Source organism: Mesocricetus auratus, unplaced genomic scaffold (genome assembly GCF_017639785.1).
Source record: "Mesocricetus auratus isolate SY011 unplaced genomic scaffold, BCM_Maur_2.0 Super-Scaffold_100676, whole genome shotgun sequence".
In the NCBI taxonomy this organism is placed as follows: Eukaryota; Metazoa; Chordata; class Mammalia; order Rodentia; family Cricetidae; genus Mesocricetus; species Mesocricetus auratus.
In genome coordinates, this window is record NW_024429266.1 from 138,213,681 (window position 1) to 138,234,890 (window position 21,210).

The 21,210-nt window shown below is 36.5% G+C and overlaps 1 protein-coding gene across 4 annotated transcripts in view; it reads right to left on the reverse strand.

Annotated features, from left to right (window-relative positions):
• Positions 1-4,963: 4,963 nt before the first annotated feature.
• Positions 4,964-21,210, reverse strand: part of Ctnna2 (catenin alpha 2) — a 1,132,589-nt gene continuing 1,116,342 nt past the window's right edge. For all 4 annotated transcript variants that reach the window (XM_005078277.4, XM_005078278.4, XM_040738184.1 and 1 more), the window contains one exon: positions 4,964-6,171. In XM_005078277.4, coding sequence (XP_005078334.1) covers positions 5,884-6,171 — 288 coding nt within the window. In that variant the 3' untranslated portion in view covers positions 4,964-5,883. The remainder of the gene's footprint in view (positions 6,172-21,210) is intronic.

The following is a 21,210-nucleotide window of genomic DNA, read 5'->3' on the forward strand; positions in this document are numbered from 1 at the left end:
ACCTGAGAGCATGAGCATAGGAGATCTGGCCCCACCCCTTCTTTGCTATATAGTGATGTTGGAAGGGGAGAGATGCCCTACCCACATACATATTTATAACATTTATTCATTTTCTCTGTGCCCCCTGTGTATATCTGTGTATGTATACATGTGAGCATACATGCGTGTCATAGATTCTGTATGGATGTCAGAGAGCACCTTTTGGGAATAGGCTTACTCCTTCCATCTTGAAGGATCTAGAGATTGAAATCACGTTGTCAAGCTTGCTGCAAGTACCCTTACTTGCTGAACCTCTTTATTTCATTGGAAAATGCTGAATATATTCTCAGGAAAATTGGTCTACTGATTTGTTGTTCTTGTCTCTATCTAGTCTGGCTTTGGTGTGTGAGTAATACTGACTTCAAAATAGTTGATAACATTCCTTTTCTACTTTGTAGACTATTTTTGAGCAGCATTGCTATTAATTAAGATTATGTATGTATGTGAGTGGGTACAACAAAAAGTTAAATTCCATTTCTTAATCTGATACGTTAATCTGTGTCTTTTGTCAGAGGAATTGGCTTTATTAATGTTCAGGCATTTATTAATTCAAGTCTGTATTAATTTTTAATTAATTTTGGAAGTTTTGTCATTTTCTTCATTTGTGGACTTACTGTTCCAATGTGACTCTTCTTTCCTGTAACCTTGTCAATATATTTATACTGCTTTCACTGGGATTTTTTTCTGAGTATCTTCTATAAATATGTATTAATGATCATTAATTCCTTCAACTTATTTTTATCAAGAAAGGTTTTATTTTCTCTTCAGTTACAATATTTTTACTGTGTATAGTAGTCTGGGTTAGTACCTTCTTTTCAAAACCTGCAGTACAACATCTCAAGCCCTCTTGACTTCCAAAAGTTTCTGTTGAGAAATGAGCTGTTATTCTGTATTTATGTGTGCCATATGGTTTACCTCTGACAGATTTCCATATACAGTATTTTATCTGTGTATTCAATGTGTTGAACAGAATATAAGGCAAGGAGATTCTTTTCTGATTTTGTTTGGTGTTCTTGATGCCTCATGTAAGTGGACTGATTTAGCTTGTGGTGTGTTAAGAGTCTATATGAAGTTTAGGGGGCTAGAAATGTGGTTTATTAAATAAAGGCTCTTGTTACCAAACCCTTGGATGCACATGATGGGAGGAGAGAACCAATTCCTGCAAATTGACTTCTAACATCCACCTGTGCACGAGCACACGCGCACACTCGCGCACATACACACACACACAAGTACATATGCACACACACAACTTGCACACATGCACATGTATGTGTCCTAAATAAATATAAATTTATTAAATGTAAATGTAAATAAATTCATTTGAAAGCTTAGAAAAAACTTTCCAGTTTTTTTAAAAGAAAGACTGACAGTAATTGGAGCTTCTTTTTGTTGTTGTTTTTGCTGTTGTTGTTTTGTTTTGGTTTTGGTTTGTTGTGACTGTTTTCCTGCTCCATAAATCATTGGGTAGTATTGACATCCCAACAATATTTACTTATCCTTTATGGGTATATCTTCTTTTGTATCTTCAGTAACTTATTTTCAGCATACATGTGTTTTGTTTTGTTTAATTCCATTAAGATTGCTTTTCCTGTTCTCTTTGATAATTCATATATATACATATATAATCATATTTTTTCTGTTTAGTCTGACTTATTTTGGGTAGACCTGAACGTCAAATACACAGTACATATTTAGACATTTGAATGAGTAGCTAGTTTGTGTTCTGCAGATTGTATTTATTATACAAGGAATATAATAATCAGGCCATTTCTTTCCAAAACATGTGTTTCCAAGCCTCTGTATTTGTTCCCCTCAAATCTCTTGTTTATTTAACTGTTCTTGAACCCTCTGCATTCTGTTGAAATCCTACCACTGCTTTCCCCATGCCTTAGATGTTCTCTGGTATTCTCATTTCTCACCTCCAAAAGCATGCAGGTCTTGTGTTTCCCAGAGTGTGTACTGTTTTGTTGTTTGTTTATACCTCCAACCAGACACTCAAACTACAGCTCAATTTCAGTCAGCTTTCATCGTTAATACACAAATCATTACTCCTTTCAGACACTAGGGAAGGTAGAACATAGAAAAGAAGTTCCACTCTTTTCTTTTCCTTGTTGAGGAACCAGGATTTCAATGCCACTCATCTTTACCATACCATTAACCAAGGAATGGATAGAGCAGTCAACAAAATGCTCCAGACTTCCCTACAATATTGTTTTTGAGTGTGTAACTTTTTCTTTGACTAAAGCAGAATTGTCCAGCACCCTATACTTTAAAGTTCTTTGTCGGAAAGTGTGTGTGTGTGTGTGTGTGTGTGTGTGTATTTTGTGTATGTGTGTGTGTGTGTGTAGAGGCAAAGGGCTAACCCTTTACAATTTAGTTATTTCTGTCTCTTTCATTATGGTGTCTCCTCAAATATACTACTGTAGTTTAAACAGAACATTGTGGTTTGTCATAATTTTTTTCAAATATTCAGCTTTCTGAGTCTTCATATTCTCCAGTGATATATTTGATGATTTCATTTTTATTACTCCATATCTAGTTATCCAAGAAGTTACTGGAAAGTCTTACATTTGTACCTCTTCTGATTAGCATTTCTCTCAGCACTCTTCACCTAGTTTGTTTCATCCTATGAAGGCAGGTGTTTTTGTTTTGTTTTGTTTTTAACATCAGCATTCAACATCAAAATTCCATTCTGTCTCATTGCCCACATAGTCTAGACTTATCCTGTATCATCACATTTATGATCCAGTGCCACTAGTTTGCTGTGACTATCATCTTCTGTTCTAGTGTGGACTTAACAATTACCTTGAAGTCTCATCCTACTCATGCCTCTTACAAAATTGATGTGTACCTTTAATGTATCAGAAATATATTTAGAAGGGACATGTTGATGGATCCGTGGGTAAAATCATGACGTGCTCTTTTAGAGGACCAGAATTTGGTTCCTAGTACCAGTGTCAGCCAGCTCACAACCACCTGTTAATCCCAACTCCAGGTGATCTGATGCTCTGTTTTGGCTTCTAAAGGCACCTGCACTCAATAACCCATACTCATCATCCAGAAACACATAATTTAAAACATCTTTAAAAGTGTTTACAATTTAGTTGCTTCTCCTTCTTTCACCAGTCTCCCCAATGCCAATATCTCAGTAGATCTTACTGTATGTAGTCCTATCCTGTAAGTTTTTGTTTCTTTGTTTTACTAATTTATTCATTTCAAAATTTTGGTTTGACACTCTGACCTGTGCACTTCTTTCCATTACCTGCTAGTACAATGTGTCCTGGGAATAGGAAAACAGCAGTTCTTTAACTGCTGTGGTGCTCTCAGCAAAGTACCTTTAGGTTTTGCAAAGTTACTGTTCTCCTTGATCTCAAAAGCCACAATGGCAAGGACAGGGATAATGTCTGTTGAGTAAGAACTAAAAGAAAGAACTATGAAGGTGTATGCTCTCATTCCAGAAATAAGCAACACTGAGGCCTGATTTCCAGAAAACATATATACATATGGTTCATAAATATTAAAATATTCAAATAGTCAAAGTCCAGAGCATTCTTTACTTGTCTTCAGATATGTACTGCTTATATTCAGGAATTTCCAGTAAACTTCTGAATGTTTACAGTTTCTTGGATAATCTGGAATACTTACTTTGTTGGTTTAAAAACTAGAATAATATATACATTGGAAAAGTTAACTGTACTAATTATGTTTCTCTCAAGGACCCAGGAATAGCATTTTGTTGACAATATACCTAAACATTAACGTCAGTCCAATACGTTTATGTCCTACTTTTAACCTCTTACTACTTATGCTTCCTTTCATCCTGGACAGAAGGGATGTGAAGAGGGCCTCTCATCTTTAAAATCCTTCAAGGAGGAGAAAATGGAATTGGTGATATTTTTAGGGAAATTTTCCTCAAAAGAGTGTTTTAGCTGCTGTTTCTGAGTAGGTCAGATTTCCCCGAATTGAATCACGGCTGCCAAGAATGTGTTGTCATCATTATTCTGGTCATTAGGCTAGTGGCATGCTGGTTACTAGTATGCTACATAGCAAAAAGGGAAGGTATCCAGCATATTTGCTGAGCACAGAGCCCAGCCTATATCCTGGATCAAAGTTTGGTTAAGTCACTGATATGTCTCTGAATTATGCAAATTAAGGAGCAGGAGTGTCATATTTAATGATTAGTGTTGAAAAATCATTGTACAGCTTTTATAGTGGTTCCCCCATCTTAGTCTCTGTTGTGTTTTAAGTGCCAGCCAGCAGTGCTCTTAGCAGAAACAAAGTCCAAATAAAATGTTGAAACTTGCCTTTTTACCTTCCACTACTTTCCTATCCTTTCACTCTGGAAACAAGCATATAAACTACCGCAGCTTATAAGCACATGAGATCCATGACATTATTATGTCATTGAGAAACATTTTACCCAGCATCTGCTGGCAGCACACAAAAATGTATCACTCCAGTGGAGGAACTTCAATTATTCATTTGAGTAACTGGGTGCCATTCCCTCCTCCTCAGTCCAAAGCTGAACAACACCAGCATATTTTGGTGATGCAACTGAGGCTTGGTTTATCCAATTTAAGTAGGAAGGGAAAGGAAGTGAATAAAATATATTTGAAATTAGTATAAGCTTAACTTTAAATCTTAAATCTCACATTTTAAAAGTTTAGCCTAGGGCCAATCGTGGCCCAGAAAAGTGAAATACAAGCATTCTCATTTCAGATTCAATTTGAAAGTAAAACAAAACAAATGGCAAAACAAACCATGAAACACATTTCTGGAAGAAAAATGACTGAGAGACTACATATGTTTTAGTGCTGATTTGTAAAAAATCAAATAAGAAGCATTTTTAAATCAATGTTTAAGGACATTCTGTGATCTTGCATTACCCATTCTTGTAGAGAAATGAAACACTATCCAGCTGTCAAGATTAAATGTGTTTATTTTGTGTCAGTGAATACAATGGTATATTAGATACCAGCACTCCAAGCTACACACCTATGCATTTGCCTCTAAACCATCACACACTGTCAATCTCCATTTCGCTAACATTCCACCACTGAGCCTTCTATGTCTAGCAAAGTCAGAGTTCAAGTATGAAAAGAAAGGAAAGAACAGAAGAAACACAGTTGAGCTCCACTTTGTGTCTTCAGTGTCCGAGGAAGTATCCAGGTGTCTCAAATGAATGTTTATTATCTTCAGCAGAGGGGAAAATGATAAGAGGAACACTAGTAATGGCACTACCAGGAAGAAAGAAGAGAATGCAGATTAAAGAAGCATTTCAGAAGGGACAAGTTAGTTTCTCTTCAGTTAAGAATCCACATGATAGCATGGATACAGGACATCGAGGTTAAAGTGTTCAATTTGTGGGCCACACACTTCAGCGTATTGGCTAATACATTTTTTTGCACCGAAACAGAAGCAGTACAGGTTTTATGTTCTACCATTACACTTCCAGGTTTTTCACTTATGAATATACCTGCCAACCTAATGATTCTTGCATGCATTAGTTTGCTTTTGTAGAGTTAAGTGTATTTCCCCAACCCCCCCACTCCCATGAACATTGCACTGTGAACTCTTTGCCCAACTTTAAGAGAATGTTGCTAAGGACAACTCCGTGCCACCTCAGGACAGAAATGACCTGTCCCCTCTCCAGGCTACCAATGGACCAGTAGTATTGATCTCATCTCATCTTACATGCAAACAGACACTGTTCTCTTAATTTCCCCATGCCAGAGGCATACAAGTCAGCAGGTATGCTTACAAAAATGTAATCAAAATGAAAAAGAAAGAAAGGGTGGGGCAACAGAAAGAAAAAGGCTTTCTTGTTTGAAGCCTGTTGTCCTAGAAGGAATCCATTGCTTTGAATTCACTTAAAGCCTGCACAGGTGAAATGTGTTTCTTTTGAGACCCCCGTCGAACTCGTGTCTGGAATTCTTCAGGCTTTTCTCTCTTCACAAGGGGCTTCTTTTCTGGAGCCTTCATCTTCCAAGACACAACAGGAGAGTTGACAGCTGCTGTCCCATAGACCTTCTGGTATTTGGTCGAGGCTACATAAGATGCTTTCACCGTTAGGACAACAGCATTCATCAGGTTTTTGGCTGCCTGGATGAGTGATGTAGCACTGTCCAGCTAGGAAAGGAGAAAAATCACATATATCTGGTAAGTCAGGGCCTCAAAGTCAGAAGATACAGGTACAATTTCACACATCAGGCAGTGTTATGCTTCTGCTAGCGTTGCAACACATAAGCAAATTATCACAGGATAAAGTTAGCATATTATAAATCAGCCACCTGCCTTCTTCTACCCTTGATCCCAAAATAAGCAAAATTAGGTTGCTCTGCAGTACGCCATTCTCTAAAATCCCAATACAACTGAAGAAGAAGCACTATTCTTAGCACATCTGTATCCCCATGGGGAATGTATATTATTAGACTCATTCACAAGGGTAGCAGTTACTCAAATTATTTGAAAAGGATTTGGCAGGCACCAAATACTTTTAAAGAAGCCACAAATTTTACATTTCAGTTTTATGCCCCTACCTATAGAAGTATCTTTATACATTATTTCTACTTCCTGGGTGCTGGAGTGGTAGAAATGAAGACACCAGCCCACACATGATTTGTACCTATCAAACTTACAGTATGTACTTTAGAATTTCTAGGACTTGAACATACATCCTATGAAAATATCAGTTATTGTGGCATGGTTTTCTGAGTTGGACCCTGTTCAGAAAGGCCCACATGCACATTTGTTCATCAACTATTTCCTATGTACTCTGCACCAACACTACCCCAATTTCTAAGGTACTTTCCCACTTAATTCTTTAAAGTGCTCTAACTAGGTGTTTTCACTAATGCCACTTTTTGATGAGAGATATGGATCAGGAACTTGTTTAGTTTAAAATTAATGGCATTCTTACAAACTGGTTCATACTGCCACCTATTGGATGTGGTAATTAAAAAACACAAAAACAAACAAATAAAAACTGTCATAATGAACAAGGGGGATCAAGACCATAATGGGGAAAACCACAGAAACAGCTGACCCAAGGTAGTGAAAGCTAGGGAACCTGCATGGGACCAAACTAGGCACCCTGAATGTTGGTGACAGTTAAGTGACTTAAGCTGTTGTGAGGGAGGACAAATGACAGTGGTATCAGGATTTGGGGAGGAGGACTAGGGCCTGACTCAACTTGGTATTCCAGACTTTACTGACTTTCCAAGGAAGGCCTTAACCTGCCTAAGAAGTGGATGGGGGTCATGGCGTAGGAGAAGGTGAAAGGGGAAACTGGGATTGGTATGCAAAATGAAAAAAAAATTAAATAAAGTAAAACTGCCTTAGTAATGTTCCTGAATGTGGATGCCTTTGTATTTGGGGCATAGATGTTGAGAATTGAGACTTCATCCTGATGGACATTTCCTGTGATGAATATGAAATGACCTCCTTCATCTCTTTTGATTGATTTTAGCTTGAAGTCTATTTTGTTACATATTAGGATTGCTGCACCAGTTTGTTTGTTGGGCCCATTTGATGGAATGAGAGAGGGGAGATGAGCAAACCAGTCAAGATTGTGCTGGAGAAACCTACAGACAGTTGTAAAGCTGGGGAACCAGCATTGGACCAAACCAAGCTATCTGAATGTGGGTGCCAGTTAGGAGGCCTGGGCAGTCTATAGGACCTCTAACAGTGGAACCAGTATATATCCCTAGTGAACAAATGGACTTTGGGAGCCCCTTCTCTATGGAGGGATACTATTTCAGCCCAAGAGGGCCTAGGCCCTCCCCAACATTATATGACAGACTTTGATGATCCCCCACAGAAGGCCTCACTATCCTTGGGAAATGGATGGAAGGTGTATTGGGGGTCAGTGGGGGATGTGGGAGGATGGGAATGAAAGAAATGGGGGGTTGATATGTAAGATTGTTTCTAAATAAAAAATTAAAAAGTAATAATAAAATAGTAAAAATTCTAAAAAAAAAGTAAAAACAAGAAAGAAAAAAACTGCCATAACAAGCCAGTCATTGAAGAGGTCAATGGAAGATTCCAAGAGTTGAGACCAGGCAGAGCATGGTAGATAGATGGTTCAGGATTCACATAAGTGAGAACATCTCTAAAAAAAGAAAAACAGGATGCATCCTTTGCTACATAGAGAGACCTTTGTCATAATAAACAATAATAAATAGTAAAATGATAATAGGGTTTAAAGCGCATCACTTAACCAGCAATATTAAGTTTACCTAATTTCTACTATTGGCTAAGCCATTTTGTATATAAATGTATCCTGAGCCAATTAGTATCTGTTTCAATTCTACTAGGATCAAAAACTGAAACGTATATGCTAGAAAACTAAATTTCCCCGAGTCTCTCTAAGCACAGTTTCTAAATGTAATCTAATGAAAGAAACAAATCACTAGCTGGACTGGAAGTCTTACTCCAGCTTCGGATGTGTTGCTCTGCAGTGAGAAGTACAGAAGCCAGCTCATATTTTAAAGAACTGAACTCAGGACTCTCCTCTGAATCTTTGTTAGGTAGTTTATATAACTTGTATGTCTAGACTATGGCTACTTGAAGGAATATAAATGAAGCACAGAGCTGTGTTCAGTGATTAGCAATAGCTTTAACAAAAGAGAATATAAACCCTGTGGCTCCACTCTTGTATGTGACTGACATTCACATTGCTTCATGTCATCTCTTGTGAACAAAATGCCCACCATGTAGTAAGTGGGGTCATTGAAAGTTGGATCAGTGTCTCTCTGATGCCATTATTTTGACAGATTATTGCTCTTTACTCTTCATAAAAACTAAAAAGAGGTTTTACATGGGGTTAAAATGATTGCAATATAATGTGCAATTATTCCATCATCCAAAAGCTAGGAGTCTGATAACTGAGAAAAATATAACATTCTTTGTATATATGGGTCTCTTGTAATACTAATGAGTTGATGCTTTGCCACCAAAAATAAGAGTCAGACTGGATAATACTGTAGAAAAGTAACAGTATGTGGTTCTAAGCCATGAGTCAGTGGAAATATAATGAATCACTGTGTGGTTTAATTTAACCAACTAGAGCAAAGCATTTGGCATTTCACTTTACCATCTTTGTCAGAATGTATAAGGTGCATATATCCAAATAATAACCTGATTTGTGCAGTTTAGCTTGTACCAACTATATTTCTAAAGCTAACTGTAATGACAAAATTCTAGATTACTCAATGTTAATATCAGAAACTAGCCAAGCTTCTCAATCTACAGTCTTTGGATTGTCATGTCAGCATCACCCTTGAAATTCCATTTTACAGGCCCAACACAAAGATTTTTGAAACAAATTAAAAATAAAAATAATAAAGTTTCCATTTTAAACAAGCAACCTAGGGATTCTGATAGATATACCAAATTGTGGTAACGACAAAATTAATGAAACCCAAAGATGGTAATCAGAGTATTTTAACAATTGCTTCCAGAACTTCCCAATATCTGACTAATTTCACATTTTCAGTTTTTCCCTGGAGAGATAAGTAATGAATGAAGATAAGACAATGTGTTGGACCAAGTAGATCATCTCCATCATGATGTTTGCACAAGCTAGATAAAGCATTTCCTCATGCCCTTCATCCTTAATATGATCACTTCCACATCAGTCTGTTAGGTTTCAACAACAGCCAACACTTATTCATAAAGTTAGCTAATTCTGCTCCATGATATTGGTAAAATAGAGAATAAAGTTATATACCAAGGATAATATTGCTTTGGGGGGTTATGATAGAATTAGTAGACTAAGACATGTCTACTATAATATTAAATGGCTCTTGAAGAGAGTGCCTTGGGGGATAGAATCGATCTGAATAAAAAGATACAAGTAATTTGGAGAATTTTTACCACATATTCCATTTTTAGGTAGATGGGATCTAATTCTGCAACAAAACTAGGGAACCTTATTTTCTTTGGAGCCTATTGGTTCTCACAGCCTGATGCAGGATTTCAGTGACTAAATCACCTATGTTGTTGAGAGTGAGAGATGGTTCTGAAATATAAGCCCGGTGGGGTTGCTCACAACACCTTCTAAGGCAGATATTGCAAGACAGTCCTAGACAACCAACCTTGCACAAAATTACACACAGATAGTAAGCTGAATCAAAAAAATTTAATACAAAATGTGATTTTAAACAAAATTGCTCTAGATACACTTTTATGATTGGCTATTTTTATTTTTCTTTTAATTTCAAATAATGGGTTATTTTACTTTTCATTTCAAATAAATGGGTTCTGTTTATGATTGTCCAAAGTGGCTTCTAACTGAAAAATTTTAGTTGAAATGTTAATACTCAAAGGATATTAGAAAGAGTAAAGATATGTGGCATGGTTTCTTTTAGCAGGGTTTAAGGACACCTATTTAGCATAATTACTTTCTATTTTCTGATGTTTTACTCTAACTGTGGCATTATCAAACAAGATGAGTAAATTAACATATGTAAGTGAAGTTCTAATAATAATAACTAACATTAATTGAGCACTTATGAGGAGGTGCCTGGCATTGCCTTGGTTATGTTAATTAAATTATGTGATTCAATTTTCAAATCTTCTCAAGTAGCAAAGATTGTTGCACTCATTTCATAGGCAAGGAAACTGCTGTTTAGGGATTCAAACTAATTCCATCTTTTGGCAATGTCTGAAAGCCTGTGAATAGCATAACTCCCTGGAAGAACTAAATAAATTCTGGGGTCTTATTTCTCAGCCCCTACCTGTGGACCAAAAAGTCTCCTATTTACCCTACTGGACCTGGAAGCCTGATAACTGTCAACTCTGAAACAACCTGGTATCATCATCATCAGTTTATGACTGTCTCTATCTAATGTGCTCTGTAGATTTTTATCTTATTTTAAGAGTCTGGATCCTCTCTGTGCAGATAATTTGACCTTGTAATGTTACTGCCCAGTGTTTAACTGCCCCAACAACTTTTGACCTACATCTTGGGAGTATGGAGTCACATTCAGGGCAGCAAAGTCTGCAAAGCAACCTACACACATCTACTACCCAGCCCTAACTATTGGTTAGACCTTTAAGTGGGTCTCTGTCACTATACTAATACATTAAAGCTTTGTCTGGATGTCATTAAGAAATGTATTCAAAATGTAACAACATCACCACCATTCCTCAGATATTCCATATAGGCATCTCTTTCTAGTGTAAAGCCCAGTTTTTTACTAAAGACACCTCGGGCTATCTTTGCATCCAGTCTAAAAGTAACTGTTCATTTGTAAGCTAATTTTAAAGATACGAACCTACAAATCAGACCACATGACTACTTTCTCTCATTTAGATGGATAATCAGACCAGCGAGTGGTCATTTATCCCACCATGTGTGAGTTCTTTTTTTTTGTTTTTTTTATTATTTTAATTTTAAATAGCTTGTTTCACATGTAAATCCCAGTTCCCTCTCCCTCCCCTGTTCCCACACCTTCCCCACCATCCCCCTTCCCAGCCTGCCATGCTATCGCCATTTCCTTCCACATAGGGTATATATCTGGAGTCTGCCATTTCATTCAGGGCAGCGTCCAGGCACTTCCCTGAGAGTCCAGGCTGAAAGAGCATCCCTCTTTGGGTTATGGACACACGAAGTCTGTTTGTATGCCAGGGATAAACACTTATCCATTACCCAGGCCTCCTCACTGACTCTCACATTCAGGGGGTCTGGATCAGTCCCATGCTGGCCTCCCAGCTGTCGGTCTGGGGTACAAGAACTCTCCCATGTTCAAATCAGCTGTCTCTGCTGGTTTTGCCAGCCCATTCTTTGCCAATTTGCTCATCGCTCCTCTCTCTCTGTCACTGGGTTCCTTGGGTTCAGTTCAGTGTTTAATTGTGGGTGTTTTGCCTCTGCTTCCATCAGTCATTGGATGAAGGCTCCAGGATGGTTATAGACATCAAGTTCATTATCAGGAATGGGCATTCAGGGTGGTCTTAGCTTAGCTTGCCAATCGATGTCATTCCTTTAGATCACTAGAGGTCTTTCTGGAGCCAGATCTGTCTTCTCACCTATGATTCCCTCTTCCCCCTATTCTAATAGTAATACAGGGCCCATTATAATTCCATAATCAGGATTTCAACTCTGGAAGTCTGATTTGAGAACCTACACTGTGGCCATTACTCACACTGTCCAACCCTCACTCACTCTACAGCACTCTTGAGCTGTGCTGGACTCTTGGTGTTTACTTGTCCTTAGCCATCTCGCCGGGCGTTGGTGGCACACGCCTTTAATCCCAGCGCTCGGGAGGCAGAGGCAGGCGGATCTCTGTGAGTTCGAGGCCAGCCTGGTCTACAGAGCGAGTTCAAGGACAGCCTCCAAAGCCACAGAGAAACCCTGTCTTGAAAAACCAAAGAAAAAAAAAAGAAATTAGAATTCTCCTAACTCTGTCACTAATCTTTCAAAATATCAAATTACTATTTTAAAAAACGGCAACAGATGTTTCCTCACATCTTGTTCTATTACAGTCCGTGAAAGCAAACAAGGGGAAGTTAAACTGTTTCTGAGGCATTTTTTTTTCTGATCTGTTTCCCCACTCCCTGCCACTGTTACAAATCTTAACGCCCCACAGCTTCCATCACAAAGTCACATAGGGATAGTCTTCCTGTTAACTGTTCTTATTTGTGTCTTGAATAGAAAGAAGGCTTTCCTGAACATAATTCTTCCTATCATTGCTATGTCCACAGCTGCCTAACTCCTTAGGACTTTGGAGCTGAAAAATACCACGATAGGTGCTTGGAATGAGTTATGAGGAAATTCCAAAAACCTTACATCACTACTGGTGGACTATTCATTAAAGCTGGACTTACACAGGCCGTACACCAATTCAATGAAACTGAACATCAATGTTTAACTCAATCACTCTTGAAATCAGTGCTAAATTTCCCCCTTTTCCTGTATGTTTTCTCCATTTTACCATCCACATATTTTCCCATGCAGTTGTTTCTTCTATGTTGTGTCAACCACTTCTCCTAAATAATTAATATGTAAACATGAATACACTCATATGTAGACTGTCTAATGTTACAGATGATCCAGAAAAGATGACACACATTTGAAAAACCTAACACTCTATGAGGAGCACCTTAGTAGGGTGTCAGGTACTCAAGAAACCACTAAAATAGAGGATTTACTTTGAGTCATGTAGGGAGGGATAAGGCAGGGAAACGAGTTTCCTGGTGATCACAATTCCAAAACATATAAAACAAGTCTCAAATTTCTATTGCCTCTAGCCTTAAGTTGAGGTACCTAAGCAAGACTAAGACCATAAAAAATGTTGATGTTGGTGGTACTGTGGGTAGATTTACCTAGCTTTTTATTTTGCCTTTTGATAAAGTGGGTTTATCTATTGGCTTTATTTTTCTGAATGTAGTTAACTTTCTTAGGTTGGAGTTTTCCTTCCAGTACTTTCTGTAGGGATGGATTGGTGAATATGTATTGTTTAAATCTGATTTTATCATGGAATATTTTGTTTTCTCCATCTATAATGATTGAAAGCTTGCTGATAAAGTAGTCTGGACTGGCATGCATGGTCTCTTAGTGTTTTTAGAAAATCTTTCCAGGACCTTCTGGCTTAAAACAGAGTTTTATTTCTGGCTAACAGGGATTGAGTTATGTGTCTTTATATCTAACTGGTACTATCTTAGGGACCATCAGAAATGGACTGAATCTTGGGAACTGGATATGAAAAATCATATATTCTATTTATATTAAATCATCCTAATTTCACTTATACTTGTATACATAAAATGTATATTCATTTATCTTTTTCATGTAATCTTATCTTTTTTTACATGGAAAGATAAAAGAATGCAAAATAAAATCTTAAATCTGTTTTTTCTATATATTCAAAAGTCCAATATATTTACTTAAAAATTCTCAGCATAAGACTTTCAGGATAAGAATCAATATCCTTTTAATAATCTAAGACATGAGACAAGGCAATATTGATAAAGTGCCTATTTGAATAGAAAATAGCTGTTGTTGACTAGGGAATCAAAAAATTAGCTATCCAGAGCAATGGGATGCTTGCTGAAGCCAATAAACAATAAAAAGTGCAGTTTATGATTCACATTTTCCTTTAAGAAATTACAATAAAAAAGAACAATGTCTAAAAATGCAAAATAAAAGGAATGGAAAACCCACTTGGGCTAAAAGGGTCCAAAAGCACAATGTTTCAGGATGTCATTCACAAGGGTCAGGTAAGTAAGAACAGAGGATTTCGATGTCAAGTGGACACTCAGATTGCATTCACTTACAGCAGCCATGTGCTTTGGACCCATTTGAAGGTACTATGTCTCTATTCAAATAAGTTAACTAGGGCCAAAAAGTATAATGAAACACAAAAGGGCACCCACAGAAATACAAACACTTACTTGATTAAAAAAAATGGGAATGCCATGGGAATACTGGCCAAATGAAAAAAAAATTAAACAAGGCAAGTCCTTTCAGAACCTAATTTGGAAACACAAACATTGACAAGGATGCTTGATGACAGTGAATTGTCAGCGGTCTAAGAGAAAGTGCACGTTTATGTCACGGCTGTAACTATTTTGCTTTCATTACCTCCACTCCAAGCTAATAACAGTGAATATAAAGCTAGAAATAGTTTCCACAAATATGGCAGAAGTCCATTTTAGTCACTTGCAAGATATTCTGAGTGGCTAAATAAGATAGCTTTAGTACAGAAAAGGAAGTAGTTTTAGCGGCACTAGCCTACATATTCTGGGAGAAGAAACTATGATAGAAAATTGAGAATAATTTTATTAAATGGCAGATACTTTCAGAAAAGTCCAGCTGGCCTTTAGTTATATTCAAACTATCCCCTCCCCCAAAAAATGTTACATATTGCTTGCTGGCATGGGGAGATTTTGCTACAAATCAGCTTTTCTGTTAATGAATGGAAAAGCTAGAGACCTAGGCCTATTTAACTGTCAAGAAGAACCTTTTGTGCATGCTTGTTTTCTTTTTTAATAAATGCATGAGACTTTGAAGAGGTATTTGATCTCTTTAAAACCATGATACATCTGAAATAACTTGAAATATCTGACTTCTCTTTTCTAGAATTTATATCAATAACGCCTTTTTAAAAAATCAGTAGCAACTCCGGAGCAATAAATAACTCACAAAGACAGGGTGAAATGCTTAGCCGTGTCCCTTCTTCCCCAAAATAAGCTATCTCAGGATGTTTATATGGTGGTAAAAAGGGGGAAAGGAGACTTCTGTCGTGGCAAGTTATCCCTTTGCTGCTCTCTCCACTCACCTCCTCAGATATCAACACTGAGATACAGTTAGTAAAGCTGGCTTTCTTCTGCTTAAGATAGTTGAAAGTACCAAATAGTAATTTACCACTCACTCTTGTAGTCTTCAAGGCAGACATTATTAATCATTCAGTGTATTTTGTTTTCTCAGAACTGGCTAAGTGATAAAGGAAGAGGCAACATATTTACTTCCCTCCTCCAAGAGTTATCATTTTGACAGAAATGTCAAAGACAGTATTGGTACCATTTACAGCAAAGATAAATCATCCACTATATTAGGACTATATGTAAATGAGCTTAAATACCTTTTGATTTCACTACTACTCATCAGACGATTGACAAATACATTTTATTTTAATGACACATTCTTCCTTTTGTTCCATTGATTTTTTTATTTATCTATTTTTTAGGAAAAGATTGTGCACTTCTTAGCAATGGCACTTTGTTTTGAGTTTCCAATTAATGAAATTGTTAATGAGCATCCATGATTATTAACAGAAGTGCAAGTTATTTTAGAGAACTTTCTTTAAAAATCAGGTAATAAAATCTAGCTACATATATCCAAAGACGATTTGTCTCTGAGGTAAGAATAAATGTCCCTGGTTGATTGCTGTTTAACCATAAGTACAACATATCTTATAATATGCACTAATGTCTAATAGATATCACCTATGATATTGTCAAATAACACCTGATAATAATAATTTGTCTTAAGAGTTATTCTTCTTACTTGATAATTCAGTCTAACCTGACAAATATTTTCATTTTAAGTAGGGGATCAATCATGACACAAAGGAGTACAAGAGGTATGCTGTTTTCTTCTGTAGGGGTTACTTGAGCTCTTCCAGAAAGTCAGGAAATGTTCTACCAACACTGAAACCCAGTCCTGAGAAAATCTGTATATAATGGCCAAAGATTAAGTTAGAAAATATCTGAGCAGAAAGGGCCTGCAGTCTCAGACAGGCTAAGGAAAATATCTCCAAAGCCTCGCTGAGAGATTTGCCAATTGGTTTCCAGGTAATTCTCCACTGGATATATTTGTGTCTTGGAATTTTAATTCATTTAGGTAGGTAGTAGTGCTTCATATTGGGCCAGTTCACTGATTAACTATCTTCATTTGCATTTTTTCAATTATAGGTAAGTAAACCTCAGGGACTCCCATGAAGGCTTAATTACAGTCAACAAATTTTCTAAATATGGCTTACAGCCATTTTTCTCTACCCATAAAGGCTGAATAATTTTTGCTCAACCCCAAACAAGGGATTCTTGCTACACTTGAGATACTTTGCCCCTTGTAAAATTAGGAGCAATTATGCCTCATGGACCTAGGAATTCTCCCATCTTTCCTGAATTTCTTCTTCCTTCTAACTCCTTGCACCATCCCACCATTCAGGACCACATGGCCTATTGATCTCTAAAATGTTTGCTTCCATATGACAGAAGACTTGTAAGGAAATAAATTCATCAGTTGAAAAAATGACATATGAATTTTAGACCGACACTATGAAGGAGTATAGAATAGTATCTTGGACAGTGTCTGCTTTTGTGTCATCACATATGTACACTGCATTTTTTATTGTTTCATCTCCAATCATATATATCAGCATGCTTCACTTTACCAACTTGAAATCTTTAGTTACTCGTCAAAGGACTTTTGATCTTCTCCCTAGAGAGCATCACTATCTTGAATATCTCTTTTTCCAAAGATCCCATTCCCCAAGTTTTATGACAATGAGGCAGTACAAGATAAGTGCTCCTCCAATAGTAAAGAATTCCTAAGGTACAACTCAACCTGAGTTTAAGGGTCAAAGGAATTGATCATTAACTACATGATCTTTAATGAGCTACTAAATTCAGCTCTACTTAAAAGTCTTGATCTTTATACTGCTCAAGAATGTTTACTGTAGCATTGCTTGAAGTAGAAAAAAGTGTCTATAGCCACACTAACTGGATGAGGCATGTAAACCTCCACATGACTAGCTATTTGCAAAATAAATGTAAGTTCTATGTCAACACATGGAAAGTTAATCATAATAAACTGTTAAGTGAAAATGGTCTGCTACTGACCACAATACAGTATAATTTAATGTCTTCCTAGATTATTAAGTGCTAAATGTGAAAATGCCTTCAGTTCAAGAACTTATCACATGTATCAGGTTTTCAGCTCTATTGTTTTTATTATTACTGTGACTTTTCAACCCAAAACTTTTGATCCTATTTCAGTTTTTCTAACTACTACTCCTCCAGCCCCCACCCTTTATTTAATAATTTGGATGCTTATTTTACTCTTCTTTTACTGACATTGTCTTCAACTAACATTTTCTGTCATTAGCAGAAGCTTATACTTTCATGAATATGACCTAAAAATGTTTCAGAGAGGGAAAGTAGAAAATATGAAAATGCCTGTATATTTTAGTACTAATAAATCCTTCAGAATGCAGAAGTAATCAAGAGTCAATACAGAAAATATGGACAATCTTAAATAAAAGTCCTCAAGTAGTTTAAAGAAGGGTCTACTGAGAGGTGGTAAGAATTCAATCTAAAAAAATTCAGTCTAGCTAAGAAACCAACATTTATAATCTAATTTCAGAAATGTTAAATAAAATAACCAATATACTATATAACCACTTAACATAAAATTCAAGTAATTCAAGCTATATTTCTTGTCAGATATTATTTATAATAATATATTCTAAAAATAGAAAGAAGGTGACATCTTAATTGAGATCCATGCCTTCTTACCTAGTAACTAACTGTGAATCAGTGAAGGCTATCATCTCAAGGCATGGCTTATCTTAAAAAACACAAAACACTGTTTTCCCCTGATCCTTTCATAAATCAGCAAATCTGTTTGGCTACAAAGTAGGTTACAAATGTGTAATTGTTCATCTTTAATTATATTTTGAGTCACTGAACCTAGCATCTATCATCTCCAGTTGAGACCAACTTTGTATCAATATTACTTAAGGGGGTTTAATAAGCTCATTAAATTTACACTTATGAATATCTTTCTACCATTATTTCCTACTGGTAGCATTTATTATATTAGCCACATAAGGTAGGAAAGAGAAAATAAAAAGAGAAGGTGCAATTTTTAAAATTAAAGATAATTAAAAGTCAAAACTGGGAAACTACATCTTTTACTTAACCTGTATGCATTGGGAGCAAGGATAATTGGGATGCATCATCCTTAATACTCTTATCAGATTTTCACAGTCCATCAGTGTTCCCCTCTATAATGAACATGGTCTGAGACTTCCTCTGATGTATGCTCTTCCAGGGCAGTCTCTTCTGGATTCATGTCAGCTTTTTAATTGCAATTTTAAAAGCCCTCCTTATTTGTGGTTTTGTCTCCATCAATTTCCATGATCCAAAGACAATTTTGGTTGGAATTACCAAATAGAATGTTCTAGATATAAAACAACTCAAGTTTTAAATCGTGCACCATTCCTAGCAGCATGATGAAATCTTGTACCATTTCTTTTCTCAATAAGTGTATCAAACCTTTGTCCAGTGTGTCTCCAATAACACTCCATAGCTGAGACTAATGACTATACCATATAGAGAGAGCTCCTTATGCCTATGTTTCAGTTATCCACTTATTAAATGAGACTACTGTATATTAATTATCACTTTGCTCTAATACAATACTTATATAATTCATGAATAATGATCTTCTACATAAAATACAAAAAACTTAGTGAAGTGTTAGACATATCTATAGCTATATAAAATAATTCAGTACATTAACTAAAAAATTTCAGACCTGTTTTTCATTATAAAAATGAGAATTAAGACAAAAAGAAAGTCCCATAATTCAAGTGTTCATAAGAGTCCCTCAGTATAATGCGTGGTTTAAAACTTAGTAATTTTAATTAAATTAGCATTAAATTTGAGCAGCTGATCTATAGCTTTTTATAATTGAACATACATTTCTGTCTACTTTGACAGAGAAAAAATCACCTACAAACATTTTCCTTGTCACTCATTTTCTATTGTGAACTGATACCCCAACCACTTTCATGTGATCAGTACGGGCACATGCCATAGGTTTGGATATGGGCTTCACTTTCACCTAGTATGCAATTTGGTGGAGTTGCAACCATAAATTCAGTTCATTTCTGTATCTTTTCCACTTCAGGTGCTTGACTTACTTTTTCAAAGATGCTTTGGCATTTAGAGAATAATGTAATCTTTTGCAGATCTTTTCTTATTGACTTTTCCCTATCTTCCCAAGTTAGTAGGCACTCTATGAATCACTCCACCCCTACCTAAAACCCACTCCTCCCACAGATATCTCCCTCCAAGTCAGCAGCCCTTCCTTCTTCATACTGCTTAGATAAAGCACCCTGGTCTTATGATGCATTTTTTCTCTGACACAGCATCTCATTTTCCATTATCTCTTCTCCCCACAACTTTAATACACTTGCTTACTGGAACCCATCTCACCTTCTGCCCTCTGGCCATTCACTCTAGTCAACTCTATGGACATCATTGCTAGGTTTTTTTCCATATTTTCCCCGAGCCACTCTCCTTTCTTTCTACTCCTTACCCACTTCAGTTGTCAAACAAAAGCCAGGACTATCCCCTCAAATGAACCTGACCTGTCATTTCTCTCATGAACCTCTTCCAGTGGCTATCTACTATCTCAGTCACAATATCTATTCAAAGCAAATTCTAATGTTGGTGTCATGGTGAAAACTAAACTAAAAATAGTTCCTAATTGTTAGTACACTCCCACTCTGGTGGTCTCAGTCTGTTTTCTTCTTTCACTTATGAATATTTGCCATAGTCTTGTCAGCTAATCCATACTTTATCTTAGTCACATTTCCCCACCCACCTTTCATTTTCTAAATACCTTCAATGGGACCTCATTAAATTATTGTGATATTAAAGACTTGGAAAAAGAAATGGAAAGACACACATGAAATTAAACTGCTATAAGTAAACTGGTATGCATTCCTTCCACCGAACCATAAGTCTGTCAGAAGAGTAGAAATGGTACATAACTGACAAAGTAAGCTTGAGCCAAACATGGATTATTTGATCACTTCCATCAGTGTGTTTTTGATAGATTTCAGAACCAGCCTTCTTATCCATAAAACATTTCATAAAAAATGACCATCTACTCTATTGACAGTACTAATATCAACAAGGCACTGAAGTGTAGTTGCTAGTTGTAGTTCTCTTAGTTCATACAGGCATCCCCTTCTCTACATATGAAGGAACTGAAGTAGAGAAAATGTAACATTTATGATGGGGTTCATTCCACTGTGACGGTATTCTTTGAAGAAGGGAGTCCATTATAGGATTCTCCTACTCTACTTTTTAGCATTCTGTGTGTGTAGTAATAGAAATCTTGTAGTTAACACACCATGAGGAACATTCTAATTGTTCACAAGCATGAATGTTGTGAACAACAATTCATCAGGGTCACAGAAAGGAAGCCTACCCACACAAACATCAGCTTTTCCATCATGTTTCATGAAAACTTTTCACTGACTAAGTGGTGGGAATATCATCTCCTGGTTCTGAATCTAATTCCAGCAACTACAACCTGCACCCCCCAAAGGAAACTTGACTAATGACAACTTCTAATTTTTCTCATCTGAGTATTTCACACATACCATTTCCTGTTTTTCAATGAGCTATAAAGAGAAATTACTTTAAATTTTTACAATTTCAAATTTCTACATAGCCTTTTAATTTGTCATCTAGCAGACACTATGACACAAAAATGACACAGGAAGAACTATGGCCATTATCATATTACAGTACCTGACATGTGACATTTCCTATATTCCTTTGACTACTGCACTGCAGAACAGACACTCCAAAACTGCGCTCACATTTCATAAAACACAAGACTGTCCATGAGAGATACTATAT